At 41.1% G+C, this 15,206-nt stretch overlaps 1 protein-coding gene across 1 annotated transcript in view; it reads right to left on the minus strand.

The window, feature by feature from the left end:
• The window catches only part of MTPN (myotrophin), a 30,772-nt gene extending 17,043 nt beyond the window's left edge, over positions 1-13,729 (minus strand). Inside the window, exon 1 of the mRNA XM_030959732.1 lies at positions 13,530-13,729. Within this exon, the coding sequence (XP_030815592.1) occupies positions 13,530-13,601 (72 nt within the window). The 5' untranslated portion in view covers positions 13,602-13,729. The remainder of the gene's footprint in view (positions 1-13,529) is intronic.
• Between the last annotated feature and the right edge of the window lie 1,477 nt (positions 13,730-15,206).

The following is a 15,206-nucleotide window of genomic DNA, read 5'->3' on the forward strand; positions in this document are numbered from 1 at the left end:
AGACTTGAGAAGAACTAAAATTGATCATGAGTTCAAACACAAAAAGTCAACGCAGTAGACTGAGTTTTACCAATGAAGACTCAACTGCTACTACCCCAGTTTTCTTACTATTGGAATTTTATGGAAACAATCCCAGGGCTTATGTGCAGAAGTACTAGATTTCCCATATGACCTGAACAAGAGTGCTTTCCTGCTCCTCAGTCTGCCTCTGGAATGATTCTGTATAGATTCCATTCTGCAAACCTTGTTCTCACCTAAAGCACCAATTCACACACTGCCAACCTTAACTGCAAACTGCAATGAAATACACCTACACACCCAAGAGATGCATTTTTATAAAATATGCTGAAGAAATCTGACAGCATTGTAGAATACCAGCTTGCTACACAAAAATAGTCACCTGGTCTGCCCTTTAGGCCTTCACTTCAGGGAACCCAGGACATTCCAACAGTCCAGAACAGCCTCAGAGTCTAAAAAGCAGCACTGACTTTGATGAAGTAGTTTTCATTCTTGCAAAGACAAACTGATTTAGCCAACCAAAATCCATGCTAGCACTTCCACAGGTCCCTGGAGATTACCAATAGGAAAAGACTTAGGTATGAATTACTGAATCTATTTTATGGTGTATCTAAAAAAGTTATTCATTGTTTTCAAGTGTAAAATTAACATTACTCTAAACATCTTTGACTAGCAGAGAAAATAAATTAATTTGTCCTTCCAAGCTGGTTATAAAATTTAATGTAAATACTTTGTTATGGTGATTGAAATGAGCACCAGCCTGAAGCAGTTTTTGCTGGGTAGAAAGGTTAAATTTTTGCATTTGTGACAGGAACTGAAACAGCTTGACATTGATACAGCAAACAGACCCTCACATCCTCAGCCTTAGTACAAATCTGAATGTACCTGAACCACCAGTCCAATACCTTAGACAAGGAAATAATTCATGTAAGCCTTTGTGTATTTCATCATAACATGAGTCCAGTGTGCTGATTTCACATTCCCATCTGTTTTAACTAAGAGCAAGGACAACTCAAATGACCAGCTCAAAACAAGTCAGTGCAACGTATCATTTAAACTTCAGTACATTTTTTTTTTTCCTATAAATGGAAAAAAACCTCTTGACCTATGATGCCTCAAGGGTTGCAGACCTAAGAACTGGGCAGAGCAGATGGAAAAGATAAATTTCACATTTCCACTCAACCTGTTTTATTGAAAAAACTTCTAAAACAATGCATGAGGCCTAAGAAGAAGCAACAGTATTTTATCATTTCTGCCCAGCAAGTTTATTGAGTCTCAAGTTTTCTTGTCTCAACCTTCTGATTCACAAGAAAAATGACCATGTTTCACTAATAGTCACTAAATATTCCAACCAAGAGCAAGAGTGGAACCTGGTGAAATAAGTAGTAACTCAAAGTCTGGGTTAAGCCAAAGAGCAGAAAGGGAAGTAAAAAGATTAATGTTGTAAGCTGTGAATTGTTCATGATTTTGAAGCTGATTTCTTCAGTTAAAAACTTGCAATAAGATCCTTCCAGAGCTGAGGAAATCAACTCACTGCAACTGAAAGTAGGCAGTTTCCAACAGCAACTGCAAAAATTTTGTGCCAGATCCAAATTTTCATGTGAACCCCTATATTTGCAAAAATTACTTATTTTCAGTCCACCCAAAAAAATCAGTGTAACCCGGCCTCAGGCTGCACAGAGACAACTGCTATTGCTGCTCAGGGGTTCAGCATATTCCAACCATTCCAGAGTTCTCCAACTGCAGCCTGAGTGGAATACAGTTGTCTGCAGACAACTGAACTGAAGCAAATGACCTAGATTTGTTGTGTGGGATAACCACTTTGCACTTGGAGAATTTCAGAAAACCCAGAAGTTTGTTGGTTTTTGTTTAACAGCTGAGTGTGACTGCATTAGCTAAGCCTTCTTACTGATGATTTCTGTGTTTTCCCTCAGACATATTTAATAACATCTTTTCAACTCCTCTGGGTGTTTTATTCCCCGTCCTCTAAATTTTATAACTTGAAGCAAAAAGGAATTTTCTCCCAGATGTCTTCTTTCTACCCTGTATGCTTTGGGAAATATATGGGACAAGCTGATTTTACACCTCCCCCTTATCACATCTGACTGAAACAAACAGAAATAGCAAAAACATCCACAAGAAATCCTGTAGAGATAGTTATCAAAAACCAAATCCAAGTTAAGAGATGTTGAGAAGGGAACTTGAATACAGAAAGTTAAATCCCTGTGGAAGAGGCTGAAGACATGAGTATCAAATTTTCATTATTTTTCTGGATTCATTTATAGTATTTGCTATTAGTTTATCCTGCAATACCCAACAGAGCTTCTGTTTTAAAAAATATGAAAAAAAGGCTACTCAAAGAATTTCAGGACAACATTCCCCCTAAAAGATCCTCATCAGTTCATCAAAAAGGAGTTTCTGTTCTGAGGATAGTGTGTGTCTCCAGCTGGCATTCTGTAGCAAGTTGTACCACCACCAGAGCACACAGATGAAGATGTCCATGTAAAAAATGGGTATCTACTTTGCAGTTCTCTACCTTAGGAGAAGCCTTAATTGCTAATAATAACACCAATACTCAGTCTATAAAAGTTAAAATGAATTATGAACCTGATAATGAATTTTGCCTGCCTTGATATCATATCCAAAGTACTCTGAAAAGCTTTTAAAGCACTGCTACACTTATTCTGGCTTAAGCCAACAAAAAGGTGCTTAACAAGCATACTTTTCAAGTTTTGTTGGTGGTAAACAAGTATCCAGCTTATCCACCATAATCAAATGTAATCTGAAGTCCTTTGTCTCAGTCAAACGAATACAATTCCAGAAACAACTGCTAAATAAACTGAACTACTGAGCCATCTGTGCTTCAGTTGTATCAGCATTTTGGGAGACAAACAAACCTGATACACGAGTTGTTCTGCAGAACAGCAATGAACCAACTGTTTCCTAGCTACAGCTTCTAGAAGCTCATGCTACAATCCCAGCTTCAAAGATGTGCCAAACACTGTTATTGAAAACAGTTGTTCTCCCCCACAAACAAAATGCTTGACCTCTGTAAGATCTGAGTGAGAAATAATGTAACCCACTCACTACTCGCACTAGCAAGGCATGAAACAGGTATGAAGGGCCCAGTTGTGCAGCTCCTCTTAGCTCCTATGAATTTCCATTTATAAGTTTGATCCAAAACTTCCATTTATAAGTTTGTTTCTTAGTTAGGCAACAGCTCAGAGTAATGGCAGCAAATAGTTCTGACAGAATAACTGCTGCAGACAAAGGTATCATTGCTCTCTGTTCAGATTACCCCTTTAACTGATGAATGTTAGTGCATGAAATATTCTGGATGATGAATTGAAGCAGCCAATGATTAGCCATTTCCCAGACTGTCTCTGCTTAGAAAGATTGTTAGAATTCAGAATTAAAGTTAAAAAGCTTTAGTTACAGCATCAGGGCTTGCCTGTCAGCCCTGATATGGAGAGCACAAACATCAATAAAAGCCTTTAACCATTAATTCTAAAGAATTGCAAATCAATCTAATGACTTTATACCTTAAGTTGACAAAAACCTAATGTTCAGTGCTAAGCACTGCATCTACTGAACACAATGCAGTGTCCATTTTCATAGGCAACATTGAGCTGGCCTAAAGGGATTGGATTTTTTATTGCAGAAGTGATTGGCCAGACTTCATGTTTTACCAGAGTATTTTGGATGATGTGATTTGCATGATACCTATTCTAAGAGTATACTAAGCAGAAGATATTCCAGCTCACATGGGTGCCAGACAATTGCTAAACAGGAGCCATCAACCATACATAAACCAGGAATCAGAGCATTAATTCTGTCTCAGTAATCAACCATCAGCAAACTGACAACAGATGACACAATGAAAACAGAAAAATCTACAAAACAACACCTGTTCCTGCAAAAAAGAATTTTTTCCTCAAGTTTAACATGTCAGAAACTGCTCCAAAAGTTAAGCAGCTGAGAAAGGATCCCAGCCATCGCCACACATTCTGCATTGAGTTGTTAACTGCCAATTAAAAAAACACTTTCAGTTTCTGGAAGAGCCCCACATCAAGTTCTCCACTAAGCTGCTCAGGACATGCTGTCCAAGGAATGAATAGGAAGTGGATGTTTTCCTTTGAGGCAAACACACGGCGCCAGCTACTGGGTTTCAGTTTCAATAGATGCCAGCTTGATATTTTGAATTCTCTGCATGATCTAAAGACACAATAAGTAAAAAAACCCTGCAACAATAATAAATATAAATTCTCAAAGCTCAGGTTGTACTGTATCAGGAAGAGATGAGAGAATAAACAGGAAGATGAGTGTATCTCCCAAAGATTATTGCTATGGTTAAAAATTCCCTGAATTTAAGTGTTTTAATTGGGGCTTAGCACCATAAGCAGGAATTACCTCTCCAAAAACTGAACAAAAGATATGTCCAAGGCAAAATCAAGTGTTCTATCAAATCCAAAGCAATGAAGTTGAGCTTCTAAATAGGTTTTCCTATAAGATTAACAACAGGCGTTATTTTCCTGTGCACAGTGAATTTACATTTTCTTCATTCAGCAATGCATAAAAAGATATGAAATGTCAAAAGCAGCATTAATGAGTTCTAGAAGTTTTGTGTCTTAATGCAGAGTTTTGTTGACATGATGAAGCAGTTGGTGATTGGAGTAATGCAAAAACAAAACACGGAAGCAAAAAATTCGATCAGAAAAGCTATTTTTACATCCATAAAATAAATGCTGCTTTCTAAGCAGCATATACTTAAAAACATATGCATTAACAACTACTGAATGGCTCCCTAAACCAATTATACACACTTGGAATATTCAACTTCACTGTAATACTGTCCCTAAAACTTATAAATATTGGTATTGCACTTTTAAGTTTGAAATAATCCGCCTACAAAAGTTAAGCCATTTTCTTCAGGAATTACTGTTGAAAATGCTTTATTAAATACAGTCTATTGACTTGTCACAGAAATGGAACTAAACTGTATCTCATGGTATACTGTAATTAGAGGACCCTATTTTGAAAGTAATTATATTTACTGTCATTCTGCCCTAGATAAATTTAAATAACTGACAGTTACTGTTTTTATCACGAGCCAAATTCAAGTTTTTTAAACTATGCTAAATATCCAAGACTTTAGCCAAGAAACAGTTAACACCATTACTGAAGTTATTGAGAAGTCAGCAATCCAAGAAATAAAGATTCTCACAAATGCCTCACTTGAGTACAAAGGATTCTGTGGGTTTTTTGTGAGTTTGTTTGATTTTTCTTAATACAGGGCACAAACAGAAATGCAGATCTCACCTCACAGGAACTCCCCCGGCCTCTTTTTTATTGGACTTGAAATCTTCTACTTTCAATTGCATTACCTGAATCAAGCACTGGAAGCATTTTGAACAAACAGAAAAATACTTTTAAAACATTTATTGCCTATGGTATTTGCTTTCATAGTGTCATTAACAAATCAGTTTAAATGAGAGATGCTGATGGTAACTGTTCTATGGACAGCTCTCTATCTATTGTCTCAAATGGCCTAACAGCTCATCTTTCCTGCTTGAAGCTAATCACTAATTTATAGGTCACAAGTGTGTTAAAAAGCAAGTTCATAAATGACCAGAGGTTGGGAAAGAAAGAATCAGTCATCCAACAATAATTATCAAGACTTGATCTTAGCTCGCCAGAAACTCTGAGCACACAATTTTGTTGTATAAAGTGACTCAGAACATTCTCTGAACTTTGGCTGGAAGTGTGACAGGGCAATCTCCAGAACACCTATCTAGTGATGTTTTGGTCTGCTCAGCTCATTAGCCACAGCATGCAATTACTCTCTTTGATTTCCAAAGCATAGCTGAAGGCTAAGTAAAAGGATTTCACCATTTCCCTTCTGGCCTGTAACCACTGAGGAAGGCAGCAATGTCTGTAAGAAAAGACAAAACTGCAGACCATATCCTAATTCTTGGCGCAGCAAGAAAAATACAAAAATTTTTTCTTTAAAGAAATGCAATGCCCTTGGCAAACAATGTATCTGAACTGAGGTACAGAATTACACTGCATAAAAAATACTAATAAACAATGTAAAAATGGGCAAAGTGCTAAAAGCACCAAATCCCAACTCCCTCAAGCTACTTCAAAGCCGTATTTATGTGCATTATGAGTTTTCAAGACCATATTTTTCTTTCCCTTCCTAGTCTCCCTCATCAGAATTTCAGTTGCTTTTGGGAAAACAAATTATTTGCTACCCTAGTCCTTATTAAAAAGAAGAAAAAAACACAACCCCAAACAAAAAACCCCACACAAAACACACCCAAATACAGTCCAATCAAACAGAGAATTAAGACAAACACTGTAGCTTGTTTAATAGGACTTATTAGTACTGATTGCATTCCAAGTCAAAATTGCAACACTACAGACAGCAATTCCATAACCATTTAAATAAAAGTATTGTTTCCTTCCCCATCTGTGGCCTGTGACTGTAGAATTTGCCATCACTGGTCATGAGCAACATAGGCTTTAACACCAGTATACTATAAAAAGAAGTCAATCTCCTACCTAGCATCCAATAAAAGTTTAAAACTCACTTTAATATGAGCTGTACTGATTTGTGCCTACCCCTCCTCATAATGAGCTAAAACAGAAGAACATCTAATTGTTCAAAACTGCTGAAACTGCAACTTGTAAGAAAAACAACTGCTGTATAACCAACTGGTCAGTTATTGGCCACTTATTAATTCCAGCTCATGCTTTTGTCCTAGCAGTAGATCTGTCTATGGAAATGACAACTGCTTCTTTCCACAGAATTGTACTGGGAAATTCAACATTCATTTTACTATGGAGGGAATTAAAAACTAGGGATAATTCAACACAAACTGTCAACTTGAGAAGTAGGAAAATTAGGTAGAAAGAAGTAGCTTTGCTCACACTTTTGTGTGGACACATACTCAGAAGTTCAAGCAAGCATTAACATGAAACCATAAAAAATGCTAAATTCAACTGATGAGTCACATAAAACTCTATCCCCATGACTTCAGCAATACAATCATATACATCCCCCTGGTTTTCTGCATCTTTCCTAAATTTTCTCTTCTGACCTTTAATCAGACATAAAAATTTTTGGACATAAGAACCCTCAGTCCACAATGTTCTCCTTGAACTTAAGTAGAATATTTGATCTTCAAATCCTGATATATTACCAGCTGAGCCCATGGCCCTTCAGAAAAACCACACAGAAGTCGTTCTGTCTATTGAGAACTACCCAAAGGAATCCTTATTTATGCATTTTGACACTGCTGCAAGATCCACTCATTCAGTATTTTTTACTTATGTGGCCTGCATGAGTCACCAATCCCACGGTACCCAAGTCAACATTCACTGCATGATCTTCACATCTAAGTCAACTTTCCAAATGGATACAGATCCATACCACTGCAGAACTGCTCTCTTGGAGTTTTAGAAAGCTTAGCTCATCTCCTGTAAGCCTTCTGTTGAAGTCAAAATCAGCTAACTGAGCTAGGCTTGAAAAATAAGGACTTAATAAAGATAAAACTGATACAACAGGGAAAACTGTGGTTAGAATAAGGGAGGGCAGAAAAAAGAAGAGCAGTAGTAGAATTAAATATTTTCCTCATACCACCAAATTCTCTGCTTGTTATTCATAACCTATTCCCAACTTCAACTGTCATACTTAGGAATGCATATGCTGTATACCACAAACTTGGGCAAAACAGGATATATTTCAGAGATAAAATTTGCTTTCAACTTAGGGAATGGAATACATTAGTACATCAGCAAAAAGAAAAAAAGATTAAATTCAGTGTTTTATTATCTGGTTTTAATATAACTCTTAATTTTTGCAGCAAACAGCCATGAGGCACAGGACAAATCAGCACAGTAAGAAGAGCCCAGACAGAATCAAGTAAGTACTTAACTTGGGTTTTAAGCATAGAAAGGTCAATTATGAATCACTTAGGCAGTATGTTAAAGCCACCAAGATTTTCAGAGCACAGACACGAACTCAATGAATAAAATCACCATAGCCTGACATCAACATCCCAAAGAAAACATTACATTTAGCAGTTCCAGATTCATGATCATTCAAATGATCACAGCTGGAATGAGCTCTATTTGCATTTCAAATTGAAATGGCTGAAGAATCAGTTCTATCTGTACCTTCCCAAAAAAAAAGGGAGAGATTTGAGAATTCTGGGATATTCATTCAGTCCGTGAGTCACACATTCCATCACAATGCCAGGTTTGCAGGCAACTTTGTTACTCCATGCTGCTCCTATAAACTACTTAAGAACTGATGCACAAACTATTAATATCTTTGAATAATTCTTTGCCACATGTCCTCAGACTCTCTTGGATCAGACTGGGGAAATTAACTAGCCATCCTGAAGAGGCTAGTTTTCAACAACGTCATTCATTTTATTGTGCACACTACTAAGAAGTGGCAGCTGTGCTGTGTTTTTCTGAAAGTTTTTCTAGTACATTCCTGGGATTTTGGTTAAGAGCAACTCCACCATGATAATGGAACCTGCTAATGGCAGGTTATGGTAACAAACAATTATCTTGTTCCATAAAAGAAGGATTTAGGTCATCATGTTAAAATTTGCAAAATGTAAATTGAACACCAAGTTTAATTAGAACTACGCAGTAAAACTAAATTATCTTTAGCAATCACACTTCAGCAGACTCAACAGTAATCAAGTGGAAAATAACACAAGTCCTAGAATCTGCAGATGAAGACAAACCCTCATAGTAAAAGTGCTGGCAAAACACTGGGGTGTTACAGAGATATCCAAGAGGCCCCAGAGGGAATAAGCTCACTCCAGCAGCTCCCAGATCAAGGCTAGCTCTGATATGCACCTGGACAAGCCAGTGAGGTAGAGCTGCCCTGCACTGTAATCTAGACAGGCTTCCAAGCTGTCACTCAAGAGCAGGAAACCTGTTACCTGACCAGAGGCAATTCAGGTATCAATGTAGCCATAATAATAATGTGCACTTCAGCATTCAGCATGATGAGGTAAGGGCAATTTCAATGTATCCATTATATACTTTATCTGTAAATCAAGTAATCCACTAATATACAGCAACCATTTAAGCGCACACTTTTCATTTAATTTGTAACTGAAGGTGTAATAGTTATTGGTATGGACAATGAAGAGAACAGAGGTTATCCCCAAGAATTAAAAGATGTTTATTACTCCATGTTAATCTCTCTTCTTGCAGATATATTTAAGTCTCTTCTCTTTTTCACAACACTTAACTATACCCCTGACTGCTGCTTTGTGTTCAAAAAGGTACTTCCAAACAATTTTTTTAATTTTAGCCTCCATAGTTAGTTTAGTAATAGTCAAGTGTTATGCATTTCTCCAGATATGTATCCAAACTTCACTATATCCCAAAGGACTGCAAGACTGCAGCATCACAGTTTTGTCAAAAACACACAGGTGGTCGCTGTTGTCTAGATGAATTATTTGAGGTCCTCCAGGAATCTAGTTTTGTTTGTTTCATTATTTCAAAAAACAAGACTCCACACCAGAAATGCCTACGAGGCCACTTTCTACAAACATCCATTCCACAGCCTCCCACAGCCTCAACCTCCCAGTTCTCTGAGCAGTAAAAACCTGGTGCTTCCAGCTTTGTTGCCTGTCCTATCTTCTTATGGTATTAGGTTAGTTGATTTACCAAACTTAAATGTAAGCAGTGGTAGGTTTAGGAAATGATGCAAGGGATTAAATCAGCTCATGGAAGTGGGAAATTCTCAGTTAAGCTATGGGAGATGAAATCACTTCAGAATAAACATTTATTGAAGCCTCTCCTACAAATCTAAGTTTATCTTGCCAAAAACTTTATGCCTAGTGAATAAAAGAAATTGTACTTCACCTCAGAAATCTACTGCTGATTGGAAATGCTATGTGCTGATAGAGAAGTCCTTTCTAAGCAAATGCACAGTTTATCTAATTCCACTGGAGAAGGAGGCTAAAGAAAAGGAAGAAGAGCAAACACTATTCATATTAAGAAATTCTGTAGGCTTAATACAACTTGCTCTTCTTTAACTAGTACTTTTTAACCCACTCCCTACCTTGAGGGAAGTAAATTTCTTTCAGCTGCGTGGGTTCTCCTCACCCATTAAACTGCACATTTGATTCACTTGTTCCCATGGAAGTTTCTGCTTTCCTGAGGAATTTTAAAAATTTGAGTGGATGTACGTGGGAAGAGTGCAGAATTCCTTCAATCCCTTACATTCCTGTAGGCATCTCTGAAGCTAACATATGCTGGCTATATTAAAAAGGAAGACATCAAAGAAAGCAAACACTAAAAACTACTTTTTAATCTAGTCATCATAAAAATAGCTGACACTGTACTTGCTGGCATAACACACTAGATACATTATTCCAGGAGAAATTTACATTTACCATAAAGAAAAAGTTGACACTGTTGTAAGTTGAGAAATGTAGACACTAATATCATGTCTTACAAAAACAGAAATAAGACTTACATGGCCATTCAAACTATAAAAAAAATCTTTCATATTTTAATCAAATAGAAGCCGCCAGTATTTTTCAAATGAAGACTGGCAACACTGAGATCTCTTTTGCTAAGCAACAAGGCAGTATCATTTGGCATGGTCTGTTTCATTGGCACCCCTCAGAACTACTCTTTCTGTGAAAAGTTTTTTTCCTGAAGAAAGTACCTTCAGGAGAATGCAAAATCCCTATGTAGAAAAACATGTCGTGCAAATGGAGATGCTTGCTTCTGTTTCTGTATCCTTTCTTTGTCCAGGAACTGTTGAAGTGGCAGAAACATTCACATTCTTCTTGGTACTTACTAGCCAAACCTCAGATTAAAAAAAAAAAAAAAGATACTTATGATTCCACAGACAGAACCTCCACAGCTTATTACACACAAGTGAAGAAAAGTCCAGTCTGATTAAAGGAGTTCAATTCCTACAGTCCCACTGACAACATCCATTTATATTATTATTTTTAGAGCACCCATGGTCACCTAGTTTGCATTTCAAGCCCTGCCATTCAGATATGAAACAAAATCAGAATTCAAACCCTTCATGTGGTAATTAGTGGCAAAACTGCAAGATCATAGTTAAAGGCTGTATTGTTTCCAAACAAATAATGAGGAAACAAGACTAGAATAAGAAACAAAACAAATGAGAAGCTGGGAAACAAAAGTTTCAGGAAGACAGACAAGGAAGAATTCTAAGATATATGACTGCCTCCCCCATTACAGGGAGAGGAAATTTATGCCACTGCAAAGTTTATATAAGTAAAATTCCTGAACATTAAATCATACTTAGAGCAGGAAAGCAGCAGGGAGCAGAAGCCATGTAACTGATAAGGAACAAAGTCAGAAAGAACATAGAGCACAAAACAGATACTTTCCTGAGAACTCTAACTACCAAAGCATGATTTGCCTTCACATATTTCATTAATCTCAGAACTGAGAATGTGAAGTTCCAGCTGAGGCTTCTCCTACATTCAGATGCTTTACAGAGTTCTCTTGCCCCTCCTCAACATGCATTTCCTGTTATACAGTAAAACCTAAACTCATTCTTGTACTCTTCCCTTCCCAGAAGGCACCCCCTCTATTTCATTTACCTTACCAAAACCGACCTACCTGCACCTCTGTGAAACTTACAAAAAATCAGACAGAAAAAAAATTTACAAACCACAAGGAAGAATAAGGATCAGTCAAAACTTGCTTATATAAGCTTTGTTTCCACAGGAAACCAGCCTAGGAGTTTACTAGCCTGCTAGTCTGTCAAGAAAACAAAAAGGACTGAAAACATTTGACTTCTTGTAGGTTGTTTAACAACTGAAGACACAACACATACCTGGAAGTGAGAAAAGTATGAATAAGATTAGATCACAAACCAACAGAAAACACCCCGAGTTCATTCAACTTCTACATCAGGAGCAGTTCTACAATGTAAGAGTACTCAAGGATTGCAGGCTCCTTTTACACTAATCATCTAACTCCAGTGAGTACCTCTCTTTTAAGGATGTCTGCCTCATTAGTGCAGTTAGATGAGAGACTTCAGCCTCTTTAGGACAGCAGCATCCAGGCTGGCTCAAGCCTCTTTGAGTAGCAGATGGAACCAAGTATTTGACTTGGGCACTGAGGCACATGAAGAGTGATCACACAAATCCATTTGCTACACGAGTTGCAGTGACACTCGGGAGGAGTGGGAATACAGAAAAAGCTTTCTGATTAGCACTGCAGTGAACTTGTAGATAGAAACTGAACCAAGACAATGCCACAGCCTTGAAGGTTTTGCCTCAGCAAAAGATACACAAGGAACTAATAATTACTAGCGTGCAATGAATTTTCTAGCCACGGAAACCATTGAAAAGCAGTAGGAAAATCCAAGTGTGCTGCTGACACACTCTGCAAGTCCCCAAATCTGAGAAGATATTAGACATAACAATGTATTGCCCAACTTTATTACACAGACACAGGTACACAACCCTTAGCAAACAGCTGAAGTGGGATAATTACATTGTTCCCAGTTATTTCCTCTAGAACTTTACAGGCAGAGCATGTGAGTGCACAGCCACTTTGATGCAAAGTCCAGAAGCTTAGCTGGAACTGTCAGAGAAGACTATTCAGGCTAAGCTGTTGGACTTTGTACTAAAGCAGATGGAAGTACTTGCACACTTTCCTTTCTGCCAGGAGCACTACGAGTTTGAAAGTTGACAACTGGAGTAGAAAGAACCTAAATCATCACGGCAAGTTGTGTCAGCATGTGTCAAGCTCCCAAAGACAATCATTAACCTGTTTGGAGATCAAAATAATTACAGGTAAATTAGATGTACACCTCTGCTCTGATGTAACAGCTCCCAGACAATCTTCCTGAACAGTGAGGATTCACTGAAGCAGGATGTTGCCTTTTTCCCACAAACCTCAGTGACAAGAGAAGGCAAACGGGGACAGGATGCAGCTTCCCAATCCTGCCATGTACCTGAGGAGTGTTCAGCCATCACACAGGTGTCTGCGTTCCTGAACACTCGCCCTGACTAGCTACCAGCACACTTCCCAGAAGGTTAATGAATTAAGCCTCAGCACACCCGGTAGCTTAGCATCACCCTATTAAGGATGAGCCCTGAGGCACAGAGGGGAAGGATAACCAAACCGAGGCCACAAATCCACACAAGATCAGCGCGGCAGGAGCGGGATCCTGCCTGTCAATCCATTAAGTTTCCCTAGTGACACGGAACGACTCCGCCGGCAAACGCGAGGGGCGGCGGGGGCAGGAGAGAAGGAGGAAGCCGAGGAACCGAGAGGCCCCGAGGAGGAGGAGGGGGCCCTGGGCTCCGCACGGGGCTCAGACCACGGCCACGGAGCTCAGCCCGCACCCGCCCAGGCCGCGGCTTCCGCCGCCTCGGGCCCATGCCGGGGGCTGCGCGCACATCCCTCCCTCCCTCCCTCCCTCCTCCGCCCGCGCCGCCGCCGCCGCCGCCGCCGCCGCCGCCTCCTACCTTGGCCACGTAGTCCTTCACCTCATCCAAGTCTCCGTTTTTGAGGGCCCACATGAACTCCTTGTCGGACATCGCGGCCGCCGGGCGGGGAGACGCGGGCGGGCGAGGCGGCGAGGGGCCGGCGGCAGCAGCCGGGAGCGCGGGCGGCGGCGCGGGCGGCGGGAGCCCCTCCCCCGGCTGCCGGGCGGGGCGGGGCCGGGCTCGGCGCAGCGCGGGAAGGCGCGCGGGCAGCGCGGGGCGGGGCCGGGCCGGGCACGAGGCAGCGCGGGCGGTCCCGCCGGGCCGAGGAGCGGCTTCACTCGCGCGAGGCCGCGCTTCCGCTTCCGGTTCCCGTGCCCGGCCCCCGCTTCGCCGCGACGCCCACGCGGGACGGCGGCACACGGGGCGCAGGGCGCATGCGCGCACCGCCGGCGTCCCCGCGTTTCCCCGGATACCGCGGAGGGAGAGCGGGGAGGGCTGCGCATGCGCCCTGAGCCCCGCCCGGGCCCCGCGGTTGCCATGGACACGCGGCCTAGGCCGGACCCGCCGGGACCGAACCGTGCCGGGCTCGGCCGGGACGCGGGACCCGCCCTCACAGTCTGTTCCCGCTGCGGGGAACCACGTGTCTGAATAGCTGTTCTGCAAACCCCGAGGCGCTGAGCTGCGGGTAATTATAATGCTTCCAAAGCAGCAGCGGGGAGACATGAAAGGAAGGATGTGGTGGCTAATTAATATGTTGGCACTCGGCGGTTGCATCTGTTTAACGAAGCCACATGTTTTGCGTACGGAACATGCAGCCTGCTGTGTGACTCAGGCTTGTCTGCCAACAGGCAGCCGCTCTCCCTAATCCCCCCTGGCAAACAGCATCCCAAACGCCCTCGGAGCTGGAGCTGATCTGCAGTGCCTGTAGCCAGTCTGGATCACAGAGCAGTTTGGTTGGCAGAGACCTCTGGGATCATCCAGTCTGACCTGTGACCCAGCACCACCATGCCTGCCAGACCATGGTACTGAGTGCCACATCCAGGCTTTCCTTGGACTCCTCCTGGTGACTGGAGGCAGTGTGAAAACACAGAGGTTAGGAAGAATTTCCTTACTGAGAGGGTTGTGGCGGTTGCCCAAGTGTCAGAGACAACTGCTCACTTTGAAAATTTTAAAAGGTTTATTAAACCTTAACAAAAATACAACAAAAGGACTACATAAGGAAAAAGCTGCACTGCAGGGAACTGCCCTCATGGATACCACATGGCCAGTTCATCTTCAAGATGGATGCTCAGGCTTTTATACCCCTGGGGTTGCATCAGCCAGCCCTGGCCCCTCCCAAAGTCTGTCAGCCAGTTCTTCTTTGCCATTTATCAGTGGAAACTGCTTTCTGTAACTGGATTGGAGGTCAGGTGTTGCCATGCTGCCCCCCTAAGCACCAAGCTTTTCCATTCCCAGCTGCCCCATGCCAGGGACACCTGTGCAGCTTCTTTGTACCTGTCCTAGACAGCCCAGGCTGTCTGATGGCAACAGTACAGGGGGGAAAGGGAACTGTGGGGAGAACAGAGGGCATCTAAACTACAATAACATAACTGTACATCACTAAAGCTTTTCTTAATAGTCACACAATAGTTATCTTTAAATTGTGAGAGCCAATCATCTCATTATCCGTCTATAATGCCAGGGAAGTTAATAGCTGCCCCATCCCTGGAAATGTCA

This window comes from Camarhynchus parvulus, chromosome 1A, assembly GCF_901933205.1.
Source record: "Camarhynchus parvulus chromosome 1A, STF_HiC, whole genome shotgun sequence".
NCBI lineage: Eukaryota > Metazoa > Chordata > Aves > Passeriformes > Thraupidae > Camarhynchus > Camarhynchus parvulus.